At 39.0% G+C, this 14,374-nt stretch overlaps 1 protein-coding gene across 1 annotated transcript in view; it reads left to right on the top strand.

Annotated features, from left to right (window-relative positions):
- LOC128706578 (dnaJ homolog subfamily C member 2) overlaps positions 1-14,374 on the top strand; it is a 100,276-nt gene that overhangs the window by 78,967 nt on the left and 6,935 nt on the right. Inside the window, exon 13 of the mRNA XM_053801519.2 lies at positions 8,011-8,177. Within this exon, the coding sequence (XP_053657494.1) occupies positions 8,011-8,177 (167 nt within the window). The remainder of the gene's footprint in view (positions 1-8,010; positions 8,178-14,374) is intronic.

Raw genomic sequence — 14,374 nt, 5'->3', positions numbered from 1 at the left:
TGAGACACTCGTAAGTCCAGGTTCCACTGTATATATGTTTCGATGTGAGAAGTACAGCTCACCAGTGCAAAGTATTGTACAGTACAGTTTACAGTAAATAGTGAATATGAGGAATATGAATTACGGGGTTCAACTGTGCCTTTTATCTGAAATACTTGGGGCCAAAAGTGTCTTGGATTTCTGAATTTTTTGAATTTTGGAATATAATGAGATAGCTTGGGGATGGAATTCCAAGTCTGAGTATGAAATGCACTTTTATTTTATATACAGTATATACATAGCCTGAAGGTAGTTTTATACAATATTTTTTAAAAACAAAAACCAATATTTTTAATAAGTGACACAGCAGCATTGGCAGAACACCTGCATCAGTTGAAAAAAAAAAAATGACAGACTTTCAGTCTCCACCTATGATATGTTTTGATTATAAGGCTACTATACAGTGTGTTTTTTTCTTATCAGTGTTAAGCATAGGGGTATCTGCAGGCCTTTTAGACATTTTTCAACAATAACTTCACACCACAGAACAGAGAATAAGCACAAAGCACATGGTAATCACAATGAGTAAGGGATGTGGGTCTGACAGTGATGACTGTTGAAAACAAAATGGTGCCAACAGAGCATCAGAGCCCCACCCAGGGTATGTGAGGCCATGTGTTATAACTGTCTGCATATTGTCTGGGAACTTCATCAGAGCTGAATGAATTTTCTATTTGTAGTCTTTTTTTTTAAGTCAGCTGTCTCCCACCGAGGCAGGGTGACCCAAAAAGAAAATACTTTCATCATCATTCAACACTTTCACCTCATTCATACATAATCACTGTTTTTGAAGAGGTGCTCAGAATACAACAGTTTAGAAGCATATACATATAAAGATACACAATATATCCCTCCAAACTGCCAATATCCAAAACCCCTCCTTTAAAGTGCAGGCATTGTACTTCCCATTTCCAGGACTCCAGTCCGGCTATATAAAAATAACTGGTTTTCCTGAATGCCTTCACTAAATATTACCCTGCTCACACTCCAACAGCTCGTCAGGTCCCAAATACCATTCGTCTCCATTCACTCCCATCGAACATGCTCACGCACGCTTGCTGGAAATCCAAGCCCCTCGCCCACAAAACCTCCCTTACCCCCTCCCTCCAACCTTTTTGAGGACGACCTCTACCCCGCCTTCCTTCACCTACAGATTTATATGCTCACCATGTCATTCTACTTTGATCAATTCTCTCTAAATGACCAAACCACCTCAACAACCCCTCTTCAGCCCTCTGACTAATACTTTTATTAACTCCACACCTTCTCCTAATTTTCTGCATAATATTTACACCACACACTGCCCTTAGACAGGACATCTCCACTGCCTCCAACTATCTCCTCGCTTCAGCATTTACAACCCAAACTTCACACCCATATAAGAGTGTTGGTACCACTTTACTTTCATACATTCCTTTCTTTGCCTCTATTGATGACGTTTTTTGTCCCCACATATACTTCAACACACCACTCGCCTTTTTCCTTCATCATTTCTATGGTTAACCTCATCCTTCGTAAATCCATCCGCTGACACGTCAACTCTCAAATATCTGAAAACATTCATTTCTTCCATACTCCTTCTCTCCAATTTGATATCCAATTTTTCTTTATCTAAATCATTTGATACCCTCATCACCTAACTCTTTTCTATGTTCACTTTCAACTTTCTGCCTTTACACACACACACCCAAACTCGTCCACTAACCTCTGCAATTTTTCTTTAGAATCTCCCATAAGCACAGTGTTGTTAGCAAAAAGTAACTGTGTCAATTCCCATTTTGTATTTGATTCCCCATAATTTAATCCCACCCCTCTCCCAAACACCCTAGCATTTACTTCTTTTACTACCCTTCTATAAATATATTAAACAACCATGGTGACATTACATATCCCTGTGTAAGAACTACTTTTACCAGGAAGTAGTCTCCCTCTCTTCTACACACCCTAACCTGAGCCTCACTATCCTCATAAAAACTCTCTACAGCATTTTGTAACTTACCACCTATTCCATATACTTGCAACATCTGCCACATTGCTCCCCTATCCACTCTATCATATGCCTTTTCTAAATCCATAAATGCAATAAAAACTTCCCTACCTTTATCTAAATACTGTTCACATATATGCTTCAATGTAAACACTTGATCTACACATCCTCTACCCACTCTGAAACCTCCTTGCTCATCTGCAATCCTACATTCTGTCGTACCTCTAATTCTTTCAGTAATAACCCTACTGTACACTTTTCCTGGTATACTCAGTAAACTAATTCCTCTATAATTTTTACAATCTCTTTTGTCCCCTTTCCCTTTATATAAAGGAACTATACATGCTCTCTGTCAATCCCTAGGTACCTTCCCCTCTTTCATACATTTATTAAACAAAATTACCAACCACTCTAACACTATATCCCCTTCCCCCTTGCTTTTAAAATTTCTGTCATGATCCCGTCAGTTCCAGCTGCTTTACCCCCTTTGATTCTGTGTAATGCCTCATGCACCTCCCCCACACTCACATCCTGCTCTTTTTCATTCCTAAAAGATGGTATACCTCCTTGGCCAATGCATTAAATTATCACCTCCCTTTCTTCTACGACACTTAAAAGTTCCTCAAAATATTCCCGCCATCTACCCAATACCTCCATCTCCCCATCTACTAACTCCTATTCGTTCCCTAGGCTTTCTTAACTTGTTTATCTCACTCCAAAAATTGTTCTTATTTTCATCAAAATTTCTTGACAGTGCCTCTCCCACTCTATCATCTGCTCTCCTTTTGCACTCTCTCACCACTCTCTTCATCTTTCTTTTACTCTTCATATACTCTGATCTTCTTATAACACTTCTGCTTTGTGAAAACCTCTCATAAGCTACTTTTTTCTCTTTTATCACACCCTTTACTTCATCATTCCACCAATCACTCCTCTTTCCTCCTGCACCCACCCTCCTATAGCCACAAACTTCTGCCCCACATTCTAATACTGCATTTTAAAACTATTCCAACCCTCTTCAACCCCCCTCCCCCCCCACTACTCATACTTGCACCAGCCCACCTTTCTGCCAATAGTTGCTTGTATCTCACCCGAACTTCCTCCTCCATTAGTTTATACATTTTCACCTCTCTCTTACTTGTTGTTGCCATTTTCCTCTTGTCCCATCTACCTCTTACTCTAACTGTAGCTACAACTAAATAATGATCCAATATATCAGTTGCCCCTCTTTAAACATGTACATCCTGGAGCCTACCCATCAACCTTTTATCCACGAATACATAATCTAACAAATTACTTTCATTACATGCCGTATCATACCTTGTATATTTATTTATCCTCTTTTTCATAAAATATGTATTACTTATTACCAAACCTCTTTCTACACATAGCTCAATTAAAGGCTCCCAATTTTCATTTACCCCTGACACCCCAAATTTATCTACTACTCCCTCCACAACATTTTTACCCACTTTAGCATTGAAATCCCCAACTACAAGTACACTTGGTTCAAAACTCCTCATGCATTCACTCAACATTTCCCAAAATTTCTCTCACTCCTCTACACTTTTCTCTTCTCTAGGTGCATATACGCTTAACTATAACCCACTTTTCACATCCAACCTTTATTTTGCAACACAGAATCCTTGAATTAATACATTTATACTCCCTCTTTTCCTGCCATAGCTTATCCTTCAACATTATTGCTACTCCTTCTTTAGCTCTAACTCTATTTGAAACCCCTGACCTAATCCCATTTATTTCTCCCCACTGAAATCTTCCACCCCCTTCAGTTTTGTTTCACTAAAGCCAGGACATCCAGCTTCTTTTCATTCATAACATCCCACTGATACAGCTAACAAGATAAACGACTTCTTCTCAAACATAGGATCTAACCTCACCAGTAAAATCCCACGTACCAATGCCTGTGCCGGGGACTACCTAGATGGGAATTTCCCAAATTCCTTCTATCTTGTACCAGCTGAGCCCACGGAAGTCACCGCAATCATAAAGTCACTTAAAAATAACTCGGGGAATCTGTCTCATGTCCCACCATTTTTGTACAAGCGAGCGGCCCATGTCCTTTCGCATGCTATTACATTACTTTTTAACAAGTCACTAGAAACTAGCACTTTCCCGACACTACTCAGGACAGCAAGGGTTACACCAATACATAAAGGTGGTGACCCTAAAGACGTAAACAACTATAGGCCAATATCAAACTTACCATTGCTATCCAAAATCTTCGAGAAACTCGTGCACAGGAGACTATATTCATTTATAACGTCACAAAACATACTCAACCCTGCCAATTTGGATTCAGGAAAATTAAAAGCACTAATGATGCAATTATAAAAATGCTAGACCTGCTTTACAAAGCATTGGAAAATAAGGAATATCCGCTAGGAATTTTTATTGACCTAAGAAAAGCGTTTGACACAGTAGACCACGGCATCCTACTCCACAAACTTGACCACTATGGTATAAGAGGCCATGAGCTTGCATATTTTAAATCCTATCTTTCTAATAGGTATCAGTATGTCACCATTAAAGACAGCCTCATCAATACTGCCACTTGATACTGGAGTTCCGCAGGGAAGTGTCCTTGGACCCATGCTCTTCCTCATTTACATCAATGATCTTCCAAACATATCCCAACACCTGAAACCCATTCTCTTTGCTGACAACACGACTTATGTCATCTCCCACCCTAATCTTGCCACCCTCAACACCATTGTTAACAAGCTGCTCAAAATATCGACTTGGATGACAGCCAATAAACTTACACTTAACACTGGCAAAACCTACTATATTATGTTTGGTAGCAGAGCAGGTGTTGCGCAACTTAACATTAACCCTTTCAGGGTCCAAGGCCAAAATCTGAAGTCACGCACCAGTGTCCAAGAATTTAAAAAAAAAAATTTGTTATTTTTCTTATGAAATCGTAGAGAATCTTTTTGTGAAGGTAATAAAACAAAAAGTATGAAATTTGGTGGAAAATTGACGAAATTATGCTCTCGCGAATTTTGATGTGTCAGCGATATTTACGAGTCGGCGATTTTCCCGACTTTGACTCCCATTTTAGGCCAATTACATTATTCCAATCAACCAAATTCTTAGCTATTTCACTAGTATTACTTCTATTCTATCGATTGAGCACAAGAAATCGCCAAATCAACTGTTTCAACTACAAAATAAAGTGATCGGAAATTGTTAATTTGGCCAATTTAACACAAAGTTCAAAATATTCCAATTTCAAAAGAGGCTCCAGAATAAACAATGTAGGTATTCCTGGAACTAAACTAACATTTCCTCTGTTCATTAGTTACATTTTGAGGCTTTACAAATAAATTACATTTTGATTTTTTATTCACATAATGAATTTTTATTCACACAAAAAAATAGAAGATTTACTGTTATGCAATGCTGTAATAATTGTATAAATATCATCACCATATTTGTGAATGTATATTAGACCCACCAGCTGACGTGTATTAGATGTGTGAGGTCGTTTGTTTACTCTTGAATATCGGCAAAAATTTAACATTTCCTCTACTTTGAGCTCAGTTTCAAGCCATTTCCAGTGATAAAACCAATCAAAATCATCTCTATTTCTGTAATATGTCTTCCATTCTATTAAATGAGACCAAGAAATCGCAAATACAACTATAAAAAACATACGAAAAAACACTGCAAAGTCGCTGTTTTAATCGAAAAATCATGATTTCAGTTTTTTTCTCTCATTATACACAGTGTGCTGCAGGATCTGTTTTGTGTGGTGCACACATACCACATAGATGTATTCTCTCATATCTAGGCCCAAATGTACCACTCACAGTTTATCAGAGTGAGCTGAGCTCATGGCGTAGATCTACGGTTTGGACACTCACCGTAAAGCCGTAGATCTACGGGACGGACCCTGAAAGGGTTAAGATCAACAACACTCTAATTGCCAGACATAATGAGGGCAAATTCCTTGGCCTATACCTCGACAACAACCTAAATTTCAGCACTCATATCCAACACATAACAAAAAAAGTATCCAAAACGGTGGGGATCCTCTCCAAGATACGATACTACGTACTGCAAACTGCCCTTCTCACACTATACCATTCACTTATATATCCATACCTCACCTATGCTATCTGTGCTTGGGGTTCAACTGCAGCAACGCACCTAAAGCCAATAATAACCCAACAAAAAGCTGCAGTAAGAATAATCACTAAATCCCATCCCTGGCAACACACATCCCCACTCTTCATAGATCTAAACTTACTCCCTGTTTAGAACATCCACACTTACTACTGTGCAATCTATATCTTCAGGACCTTAAATTCCAATATTAACCTTGACCTAAAACGCTTTCTTGATAGTTGTGACAGGATCCACAGGCATAACACCAGACACAAACATCTCTATGACATTCCCTGTGTTCAACTAAACCTTTACAAAAATTCAATGTATTACAAAGGACCTAAAATCTGGAACACCCTACCTGAAAACTCTAGAACTGCAGACACATTCATCACTTTCAAAACTACAGTTAGAAAACGTCTTATCTCCTTGATCCACCCCGACAACTAACTACATGATAACCACCTGGTGGTTCAAAATTACACTCACTCACCCACTGACTATAAACCCAGAAATACTAATCTTAATCTTAAAATAATAAATCCTAACTAGTCATAAGTTTGCCTATGATACTCAAATATAGACACCTTGTATTGTGCCAAAACAAAAGCATTCACATTGCTAAACTCACAAATTATGATGTAGTCACTTAGCCTTAATACTATAATCTCTAAGGATTTAATGTTAAGAATTAATCTAAGTCTGCTCGAAATGCCTAGCCAGGCTAGGTGTCCTAGTGGCCTCCTCTGTAATTAGTATTTTATAACATATAAACCACACAATACCCAAAACCTGTAAACCCCACATTGAAACCATTATAGAGAATAAACTTGAATTGAATTGAATTATCTCATTCTTATCATTCACACAACATCCACACGCATTCAGACATCACACTTCGACAATTTTCTTCTTTTTCTTTATAGTATGCTATTCACGAATAGGGGTTACTAGCCCATTGTTCCTGGCATTTTAGTTGACTTTTACATTATGCATGGCTTATGGAGGAAAGATTCTTATTCCATTTCCCTATGGATATAAAAGGAAAAATAATAAGAACAAGAACTATTAAGATAAAATCAAAGAAAACTCAGATGAGTGTATATAAATAAATATGTACATGTATGTGTGGTGTGATCTAAGTGTAAGTAGAAGTAGCAAGATGTACCTGCAATCTTGCATGTTTATGAGACGGACAAAAGACACCAGCAATCCTACCATCATGTAAAACAATTACAGGCTCTCATTTTACACTCACTTGGCAGGACGGTAGTACCTCCTTAAGTGGTTGCTGTCATCTTTTCTTTCAACACATCGGCCGTATCCCACCGAGGCGGGGTGTCCCAATAGGAAAAACGAAGTTTCTCCTTTTACATTTAGTAATATATACAGGAGAAGAGGTTACTAGCCCCTTGCTCCCGGCATTTTAGTCGCCTCTTACAACACGCATGGCTTACGGAGGAAGAATTCTGTTCCACTTCCCCATGGAGATAAGAGGAAATAGACAAGAACAAGAACTAGAAAGAAAATAGAAGAAAACCCAGAGGGGTATGTATATATATGCTTGTAGTGTGACCTAAGTGTAAGAAGTAGCAAGACGTACCTGAAATCTTGCATGTTTATGAGACGGACAGAAGACACCAGCAATCCTACCATCATGTAAAACAATTACAGGCTCTCATTTTACACTCACTTGGCAGGACGGTAGTACCTCCCTGGGTGGTTGCTGTCATGTAGGAATTAAAAAAAAAATTGAATTTCACTGCTTTTTGAATTTCAGAATTTGAGATAAGGGATACTCAATCTGTACTTTATTATTTTTATTTACTAATCATTTTTTTTTCTGGCAGCACCACAGGAGATGTTAGGTATGAATACTATGGCCTGGGGTGCAGAGGAACAGCGTTTACTGGAACAAGCTTTGAAGACATTTCCAGTGTCTACGCAAGACCGTTGGGACCGCATTGCTGAATGTGTCCCTAACCGTACTAAGAAGGATTGCATGAGACGGTACAAGGTATATGCAAATTCATGCTTTCATTTCTTTCTTATTTCAGTAAATAGCAATGTGTACCTGTGTCATAAATTACTGTAATTATGCCAGAGTCATTGCAGTATAGTATATAGCAGCATCTTAACAAATGACTGAAATTAAAGAGCAAATTGTATGAAACATCTCCCAAAATCATTTTGACAAAATTGTAGACAACTCTCTGATTGGAGTGGGGTTCAAACTCATGGCAAGCCAGTCCTAACACTAGCACACTGACCTGCTAGTTTTAGGAGTGACTTGCCATGGTTCAAACCCCACTCGTTCACTGAGTATGGAACATCCTTTACTTCAAAAAGTATTTAATACAGCTTGTTAATTTTTCTCATTATACATGTACGTTATTTTTCAAAATCACTAGGATTGCCAGGGTACACTATTTACACCATCTTGTCTTTTTGATAACTAGTTTAAAAGAAGGAAATGCTGTAATCTCAAATATTTTACTCCAGTGCATGTAACATTTTTTGCTACTCAGTTTTTGTATTATCTGAAACTACTTTCTAAACAGATCATGGGTGAAGTCCTAATTTTTCTGTGAAGTGAATCTCTGACTTAGAAATGTGTTTGACTTTCAGGCAACTAATACACTAATGAAGAGTTGTTAAATACTTTACTTGTTGTACAACAACTGTAATTTTTTTTTTTAACAAACCGGCCGTATCCCACCAAGGCAGGGTGGCCCAAAAAGAAAAACGAAAGTTTCTCTTTTTAAATTTAGTAATCTATACAAAAGAAGGGGTTACTAACCCCTTGCCCCCGGCATTTTAGTCACCTCCTACGACACGCATAGCTTACGGAGGAAGAATTCTGTTCCACTTCCCCATGGAGATAAGAGGAAATAAACAAGAACTAGAAAGAAAATAGAAGAAAACCCAGAGGGGGTATGTATATATATGCTTGTAGTGTGACCTAAGTGTAAGAAGTAGCAAGATGTACCTGAAATCTTGCATGTTTATGAGACAGAAAAATGGACACCAGCAATCCTACCATCATGTAAAACAATTACAGACTTTCGTTTTACACTCACTTGGCAGGACGGTAGTACCCCCCTGGGCGGTTTCTGTCTACCAACCTACTACCTAGGAACCACTGTATATATTATAAAATTTCAACATGTGGATACCAAGACTTGTGTAGTAGTGCTGTGTTCCTCTATATGTAAGCCAGTGCTGAATGGGAAGGAGTGTAGGAGTGAAGGAGGCAGGAATTTTGGTTCTTCAACTATGAGTAAAAGTAGCCTTAATACAAAATACTTACACAGTTCTGCGTACTAATCATTTTGGGCTACCCGAATAATAAATATATAGTACTGTAGAGTTATTGTTATACCATGTATTATTATAGAGTAATACCTGTGTACAGTGGACCCTCAACCAGCGATGGCATCGATTAACGATAAATCTGACTAGCGATATATTTTAACGCAAAAATTTTGCCTCGACTAGCCCTTAAAATCCTGACCAATGCTATTCGTTCCGTTCAAGACGCGTCCACTTTGGCCTGAGCGCGCCCCACTTGTCCCATGGGTGCCAAGCAGGACGTACATTACTCAGGAGGAAAAGGCACTCCCAGGACATAAGCTTATGAAAGACAGGCTTACTCTGTTGATGTGTGCCAATGCTAGTGGTGATTGCAAAGTGAAGCCTTTATTGGTGTATCACTCTGAAACTCCCAGAGTTTTCAGGAAAAACAATGTCGTCAAGGCTAATTTGTGTGTGCTGTGGAGGGCAAACAGTAAGGCATGGGTCACTAGGGACTTTTTCTATGACTTTTTACACCATGCATTTGCCCCCAATGTGGAAAATTACCTAATTGAAAAGAAATTAGACCTTAAGTGCCTCCTGGTATTAGACAGTGCTCCTGGTCATCCTTCAGACTTGGCAGAGCGACTTTCTAGGGACATGAGCTTCATTAAGGTGAAGTTTTTGCCTCCTAATACCACTCCTCTCCTGCAGCCCATGGACCAGCAGGTCATTTCCAACTTCAAGAAACTGTACACAAAAGCTATGTTTGAAAGGTGCTTTGTAGTGACCTCAGAAACTCAACTGACTCAAAGAGAGTTTTGGAAAGATCACTTTACCATCCTCAATTGTGTAAACATTGTAGGTAAGGCTTGGGAGGAAGTGACTAAGAGGACCTTGAACTCTGCTTGGAAAAAACTGTGGCCAGAATGTGTAGACAGAAGGGATTTTGAATGGTTTGAGGCTAACCCTGAGAATTCTATGCCAGTTGAGGAATCAATTGTGGCATTGGGGAAGTCCTTGGGGTTGGAGGTTAGTGGGGAGGATGTGGAGGAGTTGGTGGTGGAGGACAATGAAGAACTAACCACTGATGAGCTGCTAGATCATCTTGAACAGCAAGAGGGCAGACCTGAGGAAACTGCTTCGGAGGAGGGGATAGAGAAATTGAAGAAGTTGCCTACTTCTAAGATTAAGGAAATGTGTGCAAAGTGGCTTGAAGTGCAAACCTTTATTGATGAAAATCACCCTGACACAGCTACTGCAAGCCGTGTTGGCAACCTGTACACTGACAATGTTGTGAACCACTTTAGGAAAGTCATAAAAGAACGAGTGGTACAGGTATCTATGGACAGACATGTTGTGCAACAGAAGTCCAGTGACTCTGAAGCTGGTCCTAGTGGCATTAAAAGAACAAGGGAACTAACCCCAGAAAAAGACTTGCTACCTCAAGTGCTAATGGAAGGGGATTCCCCTTCTAAACACTAAGAAGATCAATGCTCTCCCCTCCTCCCATCCCATCAATCATCACCAGATCTTCAATAAAGGTAAGTGTCATGTAACTGTGCATGTCTTCTTCAGTTTGTGTGTATTAAAATTAATATTTCATGTGGTAAAATTTTATTTTCAATACTTTGGGGTGTCTTGCACGGATTAATTTGATTTCCATTATTTCTTATGGGGAAAATTAACTTGACTAACGATTATTTCGATTAACGATGAGCTCTCAGGAACGGATTAATATCGCTGGTTGAGGGTCCACTGTATTTCTCTATTTATCATTTGGGTAGTCCTAAATAATTAATACATAGTACTGTAAAGGCATTCTCTATTTAATGTTACGTTCCTGGGAAAAGTTGTTCATTAGGTGTAACAGTATCAACTGGTACAGTAGGGCCCCACTTATACAGCAGGTTAGGTTTCAGGCTATCACTGGAAAGCAGAAAGCCATTTTTTCACTTATAACTGTATATAAATCCCAGATAACAAGTTTACACTAACATATATTAAGTAAGCAATAGAACTAGGCATTTAGAAAGCAAAGTAAAATACACCACTGCCCACTGGAAAACCCTTCTTGTGTCTTCCCGTACTTTTTCAGTGTCCTCTACCATAGTGACTTTCATGCTTATTTTAGTGTCATCTGCAAATGATGATACAAAAGTGTGCCGGGTGTTTTTATTTGTCTGCTATGAGGATGAGAAACAGCAGAGGTGCCAGGACAGTGCCTTGGGGTATTGAGCCTTTGACCTTGCTGATGCTGGATCTTGCCTTGTTCACTACTACTTTTTGGGTTCTATATGTTAGGAACCCAAAAATCCATCTTCCTACCTTCCCTGTATTGCCCAAGGTCCTCATTTTGTATGCTATCACTCCATGATCGCATTTATCAAACGCCTTTGCAAAATCTGTGCAAATCACATCTGCGTTTTGGTCGTCTTCCAATGCCTCCGTAATTCTGTCATAAAGGTTCAGCAGCTGTGACAGGCATGATCGTCCTGCTCTAAAACCACGCTGGTTCGGGATATGCTGGTCCATGAAACTTGTAATCTGCCATCTCATCACTCTTTCGAATATTTTTATGATGTGAGAAGTTAGGGCTACTGATCTGTAATTTTTAGCTAGTGCTCTACTACCTCCCTTATGCAAAGGAGCTATATCTGCACTCTTTAAAGCCTCTGGTATTTCACCTAGATCTAAGCTCTTTCTCCAAAGAATGCTGAATGCTCATGCTGATGGTACTTTACACTTCTTTATAAATATTTGTAGTCTTACTGTTGGGTGAGAGGTAAGTAGTATTTATTGTAAGTCAGGTGTGGGAGGTATGGCCACTCCACCCACGCATCACAGGTCACAGGGAGGAGTAGGACTCTGTGTTAAAGATGCTTTCTGTTACACAAAAGTGCTGAATTCTGAGAATGATCAGTAGAAATTCTAGACATTAAAGTTGAAAATAGGAATTTGGTAATTATCCTAGTATATAAACCACCATCAACAACTGCTGAGGAATTTGCAGATCAGTTAAGGAAGATAGATAGCTGTCTGGATAGGCTAGAAAATCCCACACCAAATATTTTGCTCCTTGGCGACTTTAATCTCCCTCATGTACAATGGAAGATGGTGCGATGCAATGTTATACCAGAAATATCTCCGGGAAGCACCCTGGCTCAGCAGGCACATACCAGGGAACTATTGAGGTTTTGTGAAAAGTGTTCATTAAACCAACAGATAATTGATCCCACTAGAAATGAAAATGCCCTTGATTTGATATTCATGAACAACAAGGAACTAATCAGAGACATAGCAGTTACAAAAACAATATACTCTGATCACAACATCATAGAAGTTCAAATGAGTATTAACTCAGGGTTAGGAAGCTGCATCACTATTGTTAGAGAAGGGATGTTGAGTAAGTTTAATTTTGACAGCCATAGAACTGACTGGGAAAAAATAAACCAAGAGCTATCAGACATATTCTGGGAATCAGACATGAGCACCCTAAATTCTGACAAGTGCCTAGAGAAGCTGAATATGAAGCATTCAAGATCTGTTTGAAGTACGTACAATTGAGGAAACCCAGAAGAAGATCAGCTATAGAGAGAGAGCATAGGAGATGATACAGAAGAAGAAAACGGGTTACTGAATTGCTTAAAAACACAAATATACCGCAACAGAGGAAAGATAATCTTAGCCGAGAGATCACTGAATTAGAGCAGAAGCTTAAGATGTCATGCCTAACAGAAGAAGTACAAAGGAAACTAAGGGCCATACAGGATATTGCAAGAAACCCAAAATATTTCTATTCCAATGCAAAATTGAAGCTAAGAATTGCCTATAGAATTGGACCATTATTGAGAGGAGATTCGTATACTGGTGATGAACAGGAAATGAGTGAAATCCTAAAAGAACAGTATGAGGCACTCTTTCAGTAACCCATTAAATGACAGCAAAGTAGAGAATGTGGAAACATTTTTCACTCCAGTCAAAGGCCATGCAAACCAGCTAATTGACATTAGCACAAATCCCATAGATTTTGAAAAAGAAATGGACAACATGCCTACTCATTCAGTATCTGGATCAGATTCATGGAATGCCCTATGTATAAAAAAGTGCAAAGTACTACTAACATAAGCTCTCAGTATTCTTTGGAGAAAGAGCTTAGATCTAGATTAAATACCAGAGGCCTTAAAAAGTGCAGGCATAGCTCCTCTGCATAATGGAGGTAGTAGAGCACTAGCTAAAAATTACAGACCAGTAGCCCAAACTTCTCACATCATAAAAGTCTTCGAAAGAGTGATGAGACAGCAGATTACAAATTTCATGGACCAGCATAACCCAAACCAGCATGGTTTTAGAGCAGGACGATCATATCTGTAACAGCTGCTGAACCACTATGACAGAATTACGGAGGCATTGGAAGACGACCAAAATGCAGATGTGATTTACACAGATTTTGCAAAGGCATATGACAAATGTGATCATGGAGTGATAGAGCATAAAATGAGGACCATGGGTATTATGGAGAAGGTAGGCAGATGGATTTTCAGGTTCCTAACACAGAACACAGACAGTAGTAGTAAACAGAGTAAGATCCATCATCAGTGAGGTAAAAAGCTCAGTTCCCCAAGGTACTATCCTCGCACCTCTGCTGTTTCTCGTCCTCAGAGGAGACAGATAAAAACACCTTTCACACTTTTGTATCATCATTTGCAGACGAAATTAAAATAAGCACGAAAGTTACTATGGTAGAGGACACTGAAAAAGTACAGGAAGACAAGAAGGGTTTTCCAGTGGGCAGTGAAGAAAAACATGATGTTCAATGGTGATAAGTTCCAGTTGCTAAGGTATGGAAAAAATGAAGAACTCAAAAGGAACTCTGTATACAAAACTCAAGAGAGTCACCAAATACAATGAAAGGAACAC

Source organism: Cherax quadricarinatus, chromosome 3, assembly GCF_038502225.1.
Source record: "Cherax quadricarinatus isolate ZL_2023a chromosome 3, ASM3850222v1, whole genome shotgun sequence".
Taxonomy (NCBI): domain Eukaryota; kingdom Metazoa; phylum Arthropoda; class Malacostraca; order Decapoda; family Parastacidae; genus Cherax; species Cherax quadricarinatus.
The sequence above is the reverse complement of the archived record's forward strand: the minus strand, read 5'-3'. Positions and strand labels throughout refer to the sequence as shown.